Source organism: Anser anser (genome assembly GCF_964211835.1).
Source record: "Anser anser genome assembly, contig: HAP1_SCAFFOLD_32, whole genome shotgun sequence".
Classification (NCBI taxonomy): domain Eukaryota; kingdom Metazoa; phylum Chordata; class Aves; order Anseriformes; family Anatidae; genus Anser; species Anser anser.
The window spans coordinates 3,440,241-3,454,464 of record NW_028154148.1 but is presented as its reverse complement, the minus strand read 5'-3'; the positions used below and the strand labels follow the sequence as shown (position 1 = coordinate 3,454,464).

Genomic DNA, 14,224 nt, shown 5'->3' with positions numbered 1-14,224 from the left:
CATTCAGGTGGTTACTCCTGTATTATCCAAACTTCGCTGCAGCTCCTGATGCTGCTGTCTTGTCAAATATAGCACAATTACGGTGAGTCATCTGCATACAGACATTAACAGCTGACAGAATGGAGCATCTGTCTAGGGGCAAATTGAGAAACTGCATGAATTTGCCTAGAGAAATCTCTTGACAGTCGCAGGAAGAACGAGGTTGTGCAATGGAGGAAGAGCAACCCCACACATGAGGGCAGACTGGGACCGTGCTGAGTGAGCAGTGCCCAGGAGGAGGAGGGCCTGGGCACCACGAGGGATGCCATACGAGCAGTGGTGCTGCTCACCAGGAACCAGGACAGCTTCCTACAGAGCTGCCTTACGAGGAGCATGGCCACCAAGAAGATCTGAGTTATCAGACTCAGCTCAGATCTGGTGTGACACCACAGGGAAAAATGTCTACATCCTTCAGGAAAGATGTGCAGCTTTGAGAGTGCCTAGGTTAGCCTGTTGTGGAGAGCAGTAAGGGCTGTGACAAGGCTGAAAGTCCCAACAGGACCCAGGGCTTTGTGTCCATGGCTCTGGCTGTTGTCTCTGTCACTGAGGCCTACGAGGAGACAGCTTATCGGTAAAGAACCAGGGCCTCATTGCCTCCTCGCCCCCACCCATGAACCAGGCAGGGCTCGTACCATTCTCCTGCACTTGGCCATGCACATCCCCATCTCCTCCTGCCCCACGAAGAGCCCTAAGCAAGGTGTGAAGGGAAAGGATCTCCCTTCCAGAGGGCCAAGATTCAAGACTTGACCCTTGTGCTTTGGTGAAACACAACCAGTTTTCCTACACACCAGTGCCACCTTCACACTGCCTTTGTCTCCTTGTCGTCACTGCCTCCAATGCTCTGCTCTAACGAGCTCCAAGGGAGGCTGTGTCAGGGCTGGCCCTCAGGGGGACACTGCAGGAAACTTGCCTCTGACTTGGACTTGTTGAGAGATGTCTTGAATTGTCTCTCAGTGCCTGAGGTTCGTAGGCTCCTCAGCAAAGCCCCCCGAGGGGGTATTCCAATGCCTTGGGCTGGGCGTCTGGTGCTGAGCTGGGCCGGGCTCGTGGGACAGAGAGAGCTCGTGGCAAGAGGGCCCTGGTGCAGAGAGACAGCTGTGCCCAGTAGCAGCTCCTGTGCACAGCGCAGCAGGGCTGGGGGCTCTGACGGCAGCTGGCACGGGGAGAGGAGAGAAGGAGAGAGGGCTTGGAGGCAGTTGGCAGTGGGAGGATGCTGAGAGCTGCCTGCAGGAGAAATCTGCACAGCCCTTGACAAGGGAAATCTCTGGCTGCAGGGCCATGCAGCTGCACGTCCTGGAAGGGTCTCCTGCTGGGTCTTGTTCCTGGGAGGGCAGTGGGCAATGCAGTAGGCTTTGGGAGTCGTGCTGGATGGCACTGCGAGGTGAGGAAGTCCGGCAGAAGCCCCTTGGAGTGTCATAATCCAGCTGCCCCTGGTCAGCCAAGAGTGGGTGGCCAAGCCTACTTCAGACACTGCAGGGGATGCAGACAGTATATTGGGACGCCCCAGCTTGCGGATATTCATATCTGTCTGTGGGGTGTTCTTCTGGGCTGGAGGCTGCTCTCCAGCAGGATGCAGCTCTCTCATGCCATCCTTGTGTTATCCAGGATCCCCGAGGAGGAGACACCTCCGTGCTAAGGTCATGTCCGTGCTGCTGGATGGCTGTCTGTGGGCAGCTGGAGTGAGGCCTCTGCAGCCCTGTCTAGGAGGGAAGAGCTGAGATCCTGCTCAGGCACCAAGAGACAAGGTGAGAATTCTGTCCAGATGAACTGGGACTGGGGCTTCTCTGCTTTAAGCAGTCTCCACTTATTGGGAAACACAAGAGTGTGATCACTGTCCTAAGCATAGGAATATTTGCCTTGCTGTACATTGGTTGCATGAGTTCTTTGGAACAACACTGCAAAGTTTATAGATCTCATAAGTGGATTGAACTTGAGTTTCCCCTATGTTCCTGCTACCAGCCTGCTGCACAGCAGGAAGGACTCCTCTGGAGCCCACAGCAGCCCCTGCTCCCAGTGCCATTCTCAGACAGCACCAGCCGCAGCTCAAGCAGGAGAGCTGCAGAAAGGTTCTCCTGCAAAGAGAGAGGGTTGGATGAGACTGCTGTAAGAACTGCAACAGGTTTTCCTCAGAGAAGTCTGTTCTAACATTTTTCTGCCTTCTCCTTTTCAACAGACAACAGTGTCCAGAGTAAGCAAATGGCCAACAGCAGCTGTGTGAGCGAGTTCCTCCTGCTGGCATTCGCAGACACGCGGGAGCTGCAGCTCCTGCACTTCGGGCTCTTCCTGGGCATCTACCTGGCTGCCCTCCTGGGCAACGGCCTCATCCTCACCGCCGTAGCCTGCGACCACCGCCTCCACACCCCCATGTACTTCTTCCTCCTCAACCTCGCCCTCCTCGACCTGGGCTGCATCTCCACCACTCTCCCCAAAGCCATGGCCAATGCCCTCTGGGACACCAGGGCCATCTCCTATCAAGGGTGTGCTGCACAGGTCTTTCTGTTTGTATTTTTGATGTCAGCTGAATATTCCCTTCTCACCATCATGTCCTACGACCGCTACGTTGCCATCTGCAAGCCCCTGCACTACGGGAGCCTCGTGGGCAGCAGAGCTTGTGCCCAGATGGCAGCAGCTGCCTGGGGCAGTGGCTTTCTCAATGCTGTCCTGCACACGGCCACTACATTTTCCCTGCCCCTCTGCCAAGGCAATGCTGTGGACCAGTTCTTCTGTGAAATCCCCCACATCCTCAAGCTCTCCTGCTCAGACGCCTACCTCAGGGAAGTTGGGGCACTTGTGTGTAGTGTTTCTTTATTTTTTGGCTGCTTTGTTTTCATTGTGCTGTCCTATGTGCTGATCTTCAGGGCAGTGCTGAGGATGCCCTCTGAGCAGGGCCGGCACAAAGCCTTTTCCACGTGCCTCCCTCACCTGGCCGTGGTCTCCCTGTTTGTCAGCACCGTCATGTTTGCCTACCTAAAGCTCCGCTCCATCTCTTCCCCATCCCTGGACCCGCTGGTGGCAGTTCTGTACTCAGTGGTGCCTCCAGCACTGAACCCCCTCATCTACAGCATGAGGAACAAGGAGCTCAAGGATGTGCTCTGGAAATTGATGACTAGATGTTTTTCGGAAGCAATACATTTCCATTCTACGTCTGCAGATGACTAATAATATCAATGACTACAAGAATATTATTAACTAATATTATATATATAATTATTTTTTTGTTTCTGTATTTATGAATGTTTTCATTACAGGACTTTGTTTTAATGCGGCTAAAGTTGCCCATTAAATTGATACGATTCATCTCATTTCTTCTACAGTGTGTACCTTTCGAGTATAGCTCAGAGATTCTGTATATGAGGAGCCAGGCCCTCTGTGAACATAAACAAAAGAAAGGAGCCTGCACTGCCTTCCTTGTGTGACGTCCTTCCTCTGAGAGCTGCTCTGGCTCTGCAGGGGCAGTGCCATGTGCAGGGCTGCAGAGGAAAAGAGTCCCATCCCAGCAGCACGGCCAGGGAGCACCAGCGCTTGGGGCATGCCGAGCTGCTCTCTTGCCACTGCCCCCCTCTGGTGCTGAGCCCTGCTGGTGGGGTCAGGCCCGGCTGCTCCTGTAGCTTGGTGCCAGTGCTGCTGTGGGGCTGTGCTGGGACTGCAGGCAGGGACAGGCAGTGGGCACGGCAGTGGCACAGCCGGCCTGCGCTGCAGCACTTCCCTCCTAAGGGGGGAGCTCCTCCAAGGTGGGCTGACCACAGCTCAAGGGCTCAATCTGCTGTGAGCAGGCAGAGGAGAGCTCTGCAGCCCCAGGGCACGCAGCAGCCCCAGCCAAGGAGTCTGGCGAGTGATTTCACTGCAAGGTCCCTCCTGCCCTAGCACCTCCCAGAACTGGCACGGCACTGGCTCCTGTGTGTCAGAGAGGCTGGGAGCCCAGGAGGTGTGCCATGGGCTGGAAGGATCACAACCAGATCTCTTCTACCTGGGCAGATTCTGGGCCAAAAAGGGGGTGTTTTGTAGGTGTGGTATTATGAGCTCAGTGGTGCCTCAGAAGCTCCAAGTCCAGGAGGAAGCTTATGGCTGTTAAGTGACCGGTGAGGTGACTTCTTTCTGAAGCAGCTGACAGGTCATCCCTTGGCTCCTGGCTGGGATCTCTGCCTTTAGGCTCACATCTGCTGGTCTCCATGATAGGCCACCAGATGCATCTGCTCTACACGCAGTTTGTGAGATGCCTGCTTCAGGAGTGGTTTCCACCCGGATGGAGCTTTTTTGGAAGTAGGAAAGAGCAGGAGAGAAAAAACTGCCACAAAGTGCACCTTGGAAGGGTGGCACTGGCCATGAAGAGGAAGAAATGTCCCTCAAAGGGTTTTGCCGTGGTGACAGAGGTCACTGAAAGAGAGTTTATGATCACACCATGGCTTTGTGTTTCAAGGAACAGCTGATGAGTGTTGACGAGACATGGGTGAGATGATGGAAAGTCCTGGATGAGAGCAAGGTGGTGGACAGAGATGGGTGTCTGCAGACTTCAAGGAAATAGGGGAAAGTGTGGGACAGAATAGGAAAGGCTGCAGAGGAGAAGGCAGAGGGTGCTGTCAGGAATGGAAGGCCCCAACAGCCCTGACGTTTGTCCTTTTGGCTAGAGCTTCTGAGGAGACGAGATAGAGTCATTGCAACGGAGCCTCTTTGCTTCCTTGCAACCCTGTTCAGGGGTGGGGAGGTGTCCTAATGAAGTTCTTCTCGTGGCATCACACTGCCCACCACATCATACAGACCCCAAGAAGAGCCCTGAGCCAGACGTGGGGGTGCAGGATCTCCCCTGCCAGTGGCTGGGGTCAGGCCTTGGCCTTTCTGATTCACCAAAACCAACCAAGACTTTTCTCAGCACAGCGCTTTGCCTCTCTGCAATCATGGCCTCCAATGATCTGCCCTAAGAAGTCCCTGGGGAGGCTTTGTTAGGAACAGCCCTCAGTGGGGCCCATTAATACTCCAAGTCACTTCAACTTTTCCTTCTGACTTTACTTTCTCAAGCAGTTGCATCATTCTCCTCTCAGTACCCATGTTTCACTGACTCAGCACCAAAATACACCACTGAACTCATTAAAAGAGAGAAAGGCCTAAGCAGCCATATCTCTCCCACGGTTTTCTTCATGTCTTCAAAACTTGTAGAGCTAATTGGAGAGCTCTCATGGTGTAGTTAACGAGGAAGATTTCAAAGAGCATCTAATAAAAATCTTTCCTCATTTTGAAGGCTGAATTTTGTTGCATTTCAGTTTGGAGCATCATTTACCTATAGATATTGGTCTACAGTTACTCCTTTGAAGCCCTGCTTAGGTAGGAAGAGCAGGGCTTTTCCTATTTAAAAAGAGGCAACAGGAAATCATGCTGCAATTTAAAAAAAAAAAAAAAAGTTCAAGTTCCTTTTTTTTTGGCCTCCAGTGAAGTTTACCTTCCCAAAGGGATGACGTTTCAAGATGTATTTTACACTGATTAATAGGAAATTTTAAATAGTAGTGTTAATATTAATGCATATCATAGTAATTCAATGATAAATGATGAGTTTCTTGCTAAGGAAACCATTAGACCGACTGCTGAGAGATGGGTGAGCTGGAACTCACTGAAACTCAAAGCAGCAACGGGGTTGGTGAGAGCGGTCTGAATGATCCAAGAGTAAGGGGAGGGCAAAGCAGGAGAACCATGGGAAGTGCATAGGTCCAGACAGGCAGCTGGAAAGGGGACATTCAGCAGGGTCTGTGTAATCAAGTCAGGTTTTGTGCCTGGAAGATGAGGGAGCACACCATTATAGACAAAGGGATGACAATGCAAGTACAGGTGAACACCAGGATTTCTTCTCCCGCAATGTATATACATCCTGAAAATTCACATTTCATCATGATCTTCTTCCTGAGACATTTAATGGAAGGGGTTGAATCATTTGAGCTGATGAGTAGTTTTTTTATTAGTTAAGTACTAAAAAAATTACTGGGTATTGAGGCAGAGCTTTGCTATCTGACCATAAGGATAACCAGGGAAATCCTCCTGTGGCCCCGTTGTGTTTGAGGCACTTCCCTGGACCGGCAGATGTCAGAAAAGACCTGCAGGAGACCGGAGCCCTTTGGGAAAATCAGGTTGAGCCAGGTGGAGTTCCCAGGGCACCTCCACTGCCAGCAGTGGTCTTTGTCCCTGTAACTGCAGCCCAGCCCAGCACGGGAAACCCCTTCAAAGAAAAACCCCTTCTTCAGTGGGTTCCTGGGACTGATCTAGATTTGAAATGGCCATTGGAAACCCATGATATTCTTATTCCTACTTAAACCGTGATACCCCTTATTCCTACGAGACACTTGAACATCCATTTACCATCCTCGGTCATCTTTAGCAAATCCAGGCTGAGAAACTCAAGTATAGCATGCTTCAAATGGCTGAGCCAGAACCCATCAGCTTGCCCCACTTTGGGAAATCATCCCCTTCCAACTAGGGATATGAAAGTGAAAAATGTGAAGTGACCTGTCAGGCCAATGCGCAGAGAAAGGGAAGTCATAGGTATTGTGCTGGAGTAGCAGAAGGCAAAAAGCACTGCACTGTGCCTCAGAGTAATCAAGGAGACCTAATCCAGTTCATCCATGACATCAAGCAGAGTGAAGGACGTTGAGTTGTGTCCTAACATGAAGAAGGATGTACATGACTGGTGAAGGAACTGTCTTTTTGTGCCATCACCAATGCAAATTACACAAGAACTACATCCTATAAAGGTAACCTGTCCCACCCTAGCCCTGTCACACCACGGGGCAGCGGAGGGACCTTTTTCGGTTTCAGCCTCTTTTTCAGAGAGGCTTTGCCCTCTCCATGCGCATCACAGGGCAGAGCCTGGCCCTGGACACTCTGTGAGCGCCGTGCAGGTCGTGGCAGGCTGCAGTGAGGGGACGAATGCCCTGGGCCCCCTTCCTGCTCTGCCCAGGCCAGCAAGGGCCCCGAGCGGCCTCGTGTCCCCTGCCCCTGCAGCTCTGGGCTCCCTTCCCCAGCCCTGGCTCTGCAGCACCAAGCCCTGCTGGGAGCCCTCCCCTGCATGCTGCCACCGCTCCCTGACGCTGCTGCTGCCCTCTGACGGGCACTGCCCAGCCCAGCCCAGACCCTGCCCACCTCTCCCCACCCCCCTGCCTTTGCCTGGTCACCCACTTTTGGCCCTTTCCTACTGTTCACTGAAAGCCTCTGAGACCTTTGTGCTGTGGCCTCGCTGTGTGTCCTGGCATTGCAGAGCTCCCATCAGCCCGGGCATCCTTTGGCTTAGCTTTACTGTGAAGACCCACTCGCTGCCCACCCAACACAAGGCACACGGCACCCCAGGAGAACCCTTAGCATATCCTGGTGGCTCCCCATACCTCCCTGATGCCGCCAGCCCTGTCACGTTTCAATCCCAGGAAGCTGCTTCTTGACCAGTCAGGGCCTCCAGGGGCACTGGGAATCCGCCAGTGACGACTCAGTCCAGCCCTGACTCCCCCACCCCCCACCCTGTGCCCTCCTGCCCCTGTGTCCAGGTGGCACCCAAGCATAAGAGTGAGGCCTTGAGCCTGGCATTCCCTGAGCGTCTTCTGCACTCCAGTTTGGGAAGAGGAGCCGTGAGCACTGAGCAACTTCATTTTACTAACAAGATGCAACAATGGAGGCCAGATGTCATTTAGGAATAAACATGTTTACAGAGAAAATCTCGGTCAAACAGAGGGTTGGTCATCTGGAAAAGAGGAATGAAAGCAAATATTTAACTGCAAACAAAATTACAAACAATACTATAAAAATTATATAAAAACAATACTATATAATATATTAAATATAAAAACAATACTATACAAATTACAAACATTACTATATATAAAGCTCAAAAATTGCCTGAAATGAACTTGAATAAAACTAGAAAAATGAGATAGCCAATTAAGCTATCTAAATAAAATAAATACATAAATAAAAAAGCTAAGTAAATATTGCCAACAGAAACTCTTTCTTCAGTGTGGCTTTCATGTCCTGGTTCCTCATGCTGTAGATGATGAGGTTCACTGTTGGAGGCACCACTGAGTACAGAACTGCCACCAACAGGTCCAGGGGTGGGGAGGAGTTGGAGGTGGGTTTCAGGTAGGCAATCCTGGCAGTGCTACGAAAGAGGGAGACCACAGCCAGGTGAGGGAGGCACATGGAAAAGGCTTTGTGCCGGCCCTGCTCAGAGGGGATCTTCAGGACGGCCCTGAAAATCTGCACATAGGACAGCACAATGAAAACAAAGCAACCAAAGACTAAAGAAACACTAAACACAAGTGCCCCAACTTCCCTGAGGAAGGTGTCTGAGCAGGAGAGCTTGAGGATCTGGGGCACTTCACAGAAGAACTGGTCCACAGCATTGCCTTGGCAGAGGGGCAGGGAAAATGTAGTGGCCGTGTGCAGGACAGCATTGAGAAAGCCACTGCCCCAGGCAGCTGCTGCCATCTGGGCACAAGCTCTGCTGCCCACGAGGCTCCCGTAGTGCAGGGGCTTGCAGATGGCAACGTAGCGGTCGTAGGACATGACCGTGAGAACTGAATATTCTGCTGATATGAAGAAGAGAAAGAAAAAGACCTGTGCAGCACATCCCTGATAGGAGATGGCCCTGGTGTCCCAGAGGGCATTGGCCATGGCTTTGGGGAGAGTGGTGGAGATGCAGCCCAGGTCGAGGAGGGCGAGGTTGAGGAGGAAGAAGTCCATGGGGGTGTGGAGGCGGTGGTCGCAGGCTACGGTGGTGAGGATGAGGCCGTTGCCCAGGAGGGCAGCCAGGTAGATGCCCAGGAAGAGCCCGAAGTGCAGGAGCTGCAGCTCGCGCGTGTCTGCGAATGCCAGCAGGAGGAACTCGCTCACAGAGCTGCTGTTGGGCATTTACTGGCTTTTGGTCACGGACACAGACAAATGAGAAAAAAGAAAAAAAAAAGAGAGAGAGAGAGAGTGTTATGAGTAAAGTCTGTGAGCAAGATTCAGCTAATTCCCAAACGAAGCCTTACATTCCCTGTTTCCAAGAGGACCTCTGTCTCTCTCCCTGTGTGGAGCCCTGCTCTGTGCTTGCTGAGTATCCTGTACACTGCAGCTGCCTCTGCCCAGCAGCTCCCAATGAGCCTGCTCTGCTCTCTTCCCGAGAGGGAAGGTTCCTGGGAAGGGGCTCCCTCGGTTGAGTGAGGGGTGTTTGGCTGTGTGACTCCGTGTGCGTCTTCCCTGTTCAATACCCAGGAGAAAAAAGCAGCAGGTGGATCGTGCGTGTCTGGCCGGAGAGAGCAGGGAGCATCTCCTCCTGCCTCACCCTCCGTGCACAGCACTCCCTGTCAGAATCAGGCACCAGCAGCTGCCACGCTGGGCAAGGGAGAGAAGCAGGCATGGGCAGGCAGGGCGCACCCAACGCGGTGCCGAGGCTGCGGTGTCGGTGAGGTAGAGCCTGTCCTCACACCCCTGTGCCATCTGCCCGGCACAGCCAGCAGAGGGAAAAGAGCTCTGGAGTGCAAGAAGCGTTGGGAATGCGCTCCTTGTCGTATGGTAGGAATTTGGGGATAGGATTAATTGTCTAGGTTCAATGCAATAGGAAGTTCCATCATCTGTGGAATCCCTACAACTCTGTTAACACAGAGCCTGCCCAAGTATTAGAGAAGGAAAATGCAGGCAGAGACTGCAGAAAGTGCCTTCTCTTCGCAGGCAGCCCCTGCCCTACCCTTCCTCTGCCCAAGGCTGCCCTGCAGCACCTTCTCCTCCACACCGCACAAGTCATGAGAGACATCCTGGCAGCTCCTGGCCAGGCAGAGACGTCCCGGACCCAGGAGCCCCTTCCAGGAACCTCCCCTGCACTGTCCTACAGCCAGAGACTTACCGTGTGCAGGGCTGTGAAGGTTTCTCCTGCACTGAGCTCTCCTCTGCCCGCACCCTGCAGGCTGCCTGGAAACCCTTTCTGCCTGGGTGCCTGCGGTCAGAGCCCCCAGCCCTGCTGCGCTGTGCAGTGGAGCTGCTCCTGGGCACAGCTGTCTCTCTGCACCAGGGCCCTCTTGCCACGAGCTCTCTCTGTCCCAGGAGCCCGGCCCAGCTCAGCACCAGACGCCCAGCCCAAGGCATTGGAATCACCCCTCGGGGGGCTTTGGTGAGGAGCCCACGAACCTCAGGCACTGAGAGACAATTGAAGACATCTCTCAACAAGTCCAAGTCAGAGGCAAGTTTCCTGCAGTGTCCCCCTGAGGGCCAGCACTGACACAGCCTCCCTTGGAGCTCATTAGAGCAGAGCATTCGAGAGCACCCTTGACCATATGGTGTCACACGGGATCTGAGCTGAGTCTGATAACTCAGATCTTCTTGGTGGCCATGCTCCTCGTAAGGCAGCTCTGTAGGAAGCTGGCCTGGTTCCTGGGGAGCAGCACCACTGCTCGTATGGCATCCCTCGTGGTGCTCAGGCCCTCCTCCTCCTTGGCCAGCACTGACGTAGCCTTTTTTGGAGCTCGTTGGAGCAGAACACTGGAGGCAGTGAGGACAAGGAGACAAAGGAAATGTGAGTGTGACAGTGATATGTAGGAAAACTGGATGTGTTTCACCAAGCAGAAGGGCCCAGATAAAGAAAACCAGGTAAGGGGCAGTGGTGACAGCACCCGAGAAGCGCAGCAGTGATGGAACCAGAGCTGGCCTCAGCATACAACAATGTGACACCACACACCACATCTGTTGCTGTGAAGGACTGTGATGACAGATGGAGCCCAAATTCATGGACTGACTGAACTCAACAGACATTTTAGAGGGATGGCTTTTCCACTATTTGAGCAGAGCCATCAGTGAGCAGGATATTGTCCTTCTCATCTTCTGGGAGTTTATCAGACAGAGAGGTCTCTTCAACATTAGTCACCTCCTCCTCTGGTGACATTTCCAAGTCCCTGCCCTCTGGACAGTCCATGATCACTTCCAAGACTCCAAGACTGGGGTTTCCTGTGGGAGCCTGCTGTGTAATCAGTGCAACCCGCTCACTCCGTGGAACATAAGGTGCATGATATGTAGAAGGGACCCTCCCTTGGAACTTCCAACCCAGTGCCAGCCGTCAGGGTGCCAAGAGGAGCTGTGGTGCCAAGAGGAGCTGTGCTTCAGTATGAACCAATTCCATAGCAGCCCCAACCCCTTCATATGCTGCCAACATCACTTTTCAGGCAAAGTATAGTGGGCCTTGCATCCTCACTGTCCCTGACTCCACAACCCTAGGGGTCAACCTCACATCTCCCCTGGTACTTTCTGCTAGAGGCTCCAGGCAGGGCGATTCTCTTGAGGTGCCGTGTAGAGCACAAGTTTTACATCCTGTCCTGCTCCGACTGGCCCCAGAGCTACGGCAGGAACTATCTTCCATTGAATTTGTTGAAAGGATTGTCATTGTTCTGGGCCTGTAGTGGGTTTACGTGGCAAGGTTTTGGTAGCGGGGGAGCCATAGGGGTGGCTTCTACGAGAAGAATCCAGAAGCTGCCCCATGTCAGATAAGGGCCCCGACACTGGCCAGACCTGAGCCAATAAGTGATGTTGTTTGCGCCTCTGTGAGAGCATATTTAAAAAAGGGGAAAAAGTGCTGGGGAATAGCATCTGGGAGAGAGAGAGGAGTGAGAAACAGCCTTGCAGACACCAAGGTCAGTGAAGAAGGAGGGGGAGAGGTGCTCCAGGAGCCAGAGCAGAAGTCCCCTGCAGCCCGTGGTGAGGTCCTTGGTGAAGCAGGCTGTCCCCGGCAGCCCATGGTGTACCACAGTGGAGCAGGTTTTTAGGGTATGCTGTGCACCGGTGTCCACTAGAGCCTTATATCTTCTGTGGGTCTTATGTGCCAGGCCATGGAATCCTCAAAGTCCAATAAACCCGATTGTCCCTATCCTCCCTGTGGCTGGAGGCCAGGTGCCTCTAGTCCTGCTCATAGTATTCATTCATCAGGTTAGATGAGGCCCTGAGCAACCGGATCTAGTGGGTGGTGACCCTGCCTATGACAGGGGGTTTGAAACTTGAAGATCTTTGAGGTCCCTTCCAACACAAACCATTCTATGATTTTATGACTACTCTGTCTGGCGGACTGCCTGATAGAAACTGGAGCAGCAATTTTCTCAGAAGAACCCCTTTTTGTGATTGCATTTCCTTGCAATTCACGGATCCGTGCCTCTAGGGTGGAGGTAGATTTTCCATCCCATTTTCTCATGTCCTCTCCATGGCAGAACCACATGTTGGCACATGGTGTGTACCCACTCATTTCTCTTTCTTGAGCAACTTTCTTTTACTTACACCTGGCAGCTTACATATTGGTTTCTACAGGTAGGGAGAAAGATGCATTCTCTTGTTCTTCCTGGACCTCTTGAGAAAGTTTATCCACAGCTAAAATGCAGGCCCATGAGGAAGAAGAGAGAGACTTCCTTCATACTGCCAGTGTTGGCTAGCTGATTCATCCACTCTGGGTTTCTCTTGGCCTTTCCAGGTCATTTCTGTCAATGAGTTGGCATATGAGGATGGTGCACTCTATACAAACTTCCACCACATGGGTCATGTACACTTTACTTCATCGGGATCTTTGGATAGTTGTTCATTGGCTAGGTTTTTATATATCACCTCCAGCATGACTAATTCCATCGGGCACCAGATACCCAACTCCATTGTCGTCCACTTGCCTGGTTGACATACAAGATCTTCCTTGTATCAATATTGATGAGCAATCAATAGTGACACAGGTTGGTTCTCTGGCCCAGCCCTGAAGCCCATCACAGCCGTTGGAGTGGCTGCAGGGCCTGTTGCAGGAGTTGCTGGGGCTGCAGGGCCCATCACAGGACTTGTTCAGGCTGCATGGCCTGTTGCAGGGGTTTGGAGTGGTTGCACGGCCCATTGTAGGAGTTGCTGTGGCTGCAAGGCCATTAAGAGGAGTTGCAGCGGCTGTGGGGCCTGTCACAAGGGTTGGAGTGGCGCTGACTGCAGCTCAGTAAGCACAGGCCAAGTTGCACATTGCAGTGATTTGTGTCTCTTTGGAATTGCCAGGCTGATGACAACCCTTTTTCAAGCACTTCACCATTTTTTCCAGAATTCTGCACTTGTTCAGGAGTGAAGTTCCAAAGCACTGGAGGTGCCCACTGATCAAGGTGCCTGCTCGTATCCTCCCACAATCCCTGCCACTCTTAGCTCTCCTGCCTTGGGGCAGATCTCTGGAGGGCATTATTAATAAGTTGGTTAATGTTAAACAAAGCCTGAAACACATTCAGGAGACATCACAATAGGAACATGCTGGTTTGACCATCCCAAGGATATTCAAAGCTTTGAAGAGCTAGTGTAAGTATCCTGGAGGAGAAGGAGGAGGTGAAGTAGAAAGGGAGAGTGAAGAAGTGGGCAAAAGTGTCCCCCCATTGCCCTCTCGGTGTCCTTATCTACCAGCTCTGGGGGCTGAGTACCAGGGGAACAAATGGTCCAGCTGATAAAGACTGAGGCAAAGAAGTCGTTAAGTAACTCAGCCTTTTCCTCATCACTTCTCACTAGGTTTCCTCCCACATCCAATAAAGGTTGAAGACACTTCTTAATCTTCCTTTTCAATTTCTTATTTATTAATAAAAAATATTTATTGTCTTAGAAACTAATAGCCAGACTGAGCTAGAGCAGAGCTTTAGCCCTTCTAACTGCCTTGCACAGCCTCACAACATTTAGGACACCGCTCCAGGCAAAATGAGAGCATGCATGAGAAGGAAGCACAGAAGAAGTGGAGCCTGGCAGCCTTCCATCCCCTGCCCTTCTGTGACTCTGTGCTGCAATTCCATTCAGGTGGTTACTCCTGTATTATCCAAACTTCCCTGCAGCTCCTGATGCTGCTGTCTTGTCAAATATAGCACAATTACGGTGAGTCATCTGCATACAGACATTAACAGCTGTCAGAATGGAGCATCTGTCTAGGGGCAAATTGAGAAACTGCATGAATTTGCCTACAGAAACCTCTTGACAGTCACAGGAAGAATGAGGTTGTGCAATGGAGGAAGAGGAACCCCACACATCAGGGCAGACTGGGACCCTGCTGAGTGAGCAGTGCCCAGGAGGAGGAGGGTCTGGGCACCACGGGGGATGCCATACGAGCAGTGGTGCTGCTCCCCAGGAACCAGGCCAGCTTCCTACAGAGCTGCCTTACGAGGAGCATGGCCACCAAGAAGATCTGAGTTATCAGACTCAGCTCAGATCTTGTGTGACA

The 14,224-nt window shown here is 52.2% G+C and overlaps 2 protein-coding genes across 2 annotated transcripts; one reads left to right on the top strand and one right to left on the bottom strand.

Moving 5' to 3' along the window:
* Positions 1-2,151: 2,151 nt before the first annotated feature.
* Positions 2,152-3,198, top strand: LOC310890546 (olfactory receptor 14C36-like; the record flags this gene model as incomplete). Its single annotated transcript, XM_083852873.1, has 1 exon — positions 2,152-3,198. The coding sequence occupies exon 1, from the start codon at positions 2,236-2,238 to the stop codon at positions 3,196-3,198; it is 963 nt and encodes a 320-aa protein (XP_083708999.1). The 5' UTR covers positions 2,152-2,235.
* A 4,418-nt stretch (positions 3,199-7,616) lies between these two features.
* LOC310890612 (olfactory receptor 14J1-like) lies at positions 7,617-9,656 on the bottom strand. The gene has a single exon (XM_083852925.1). The coding sequence runs from the start codon at positions 8,911-8,913 to the stop codon at positions 7,984-7,986; it is 930 nt and encodes a 309-aa protein (XP_083709051.1). The 5' UTR covers positions 8,914-9,656; the 3' UTR covers positions 7,617-7,983.
* Positions 9,657-14,224: the final 4,568 nt, after the last annotated feature.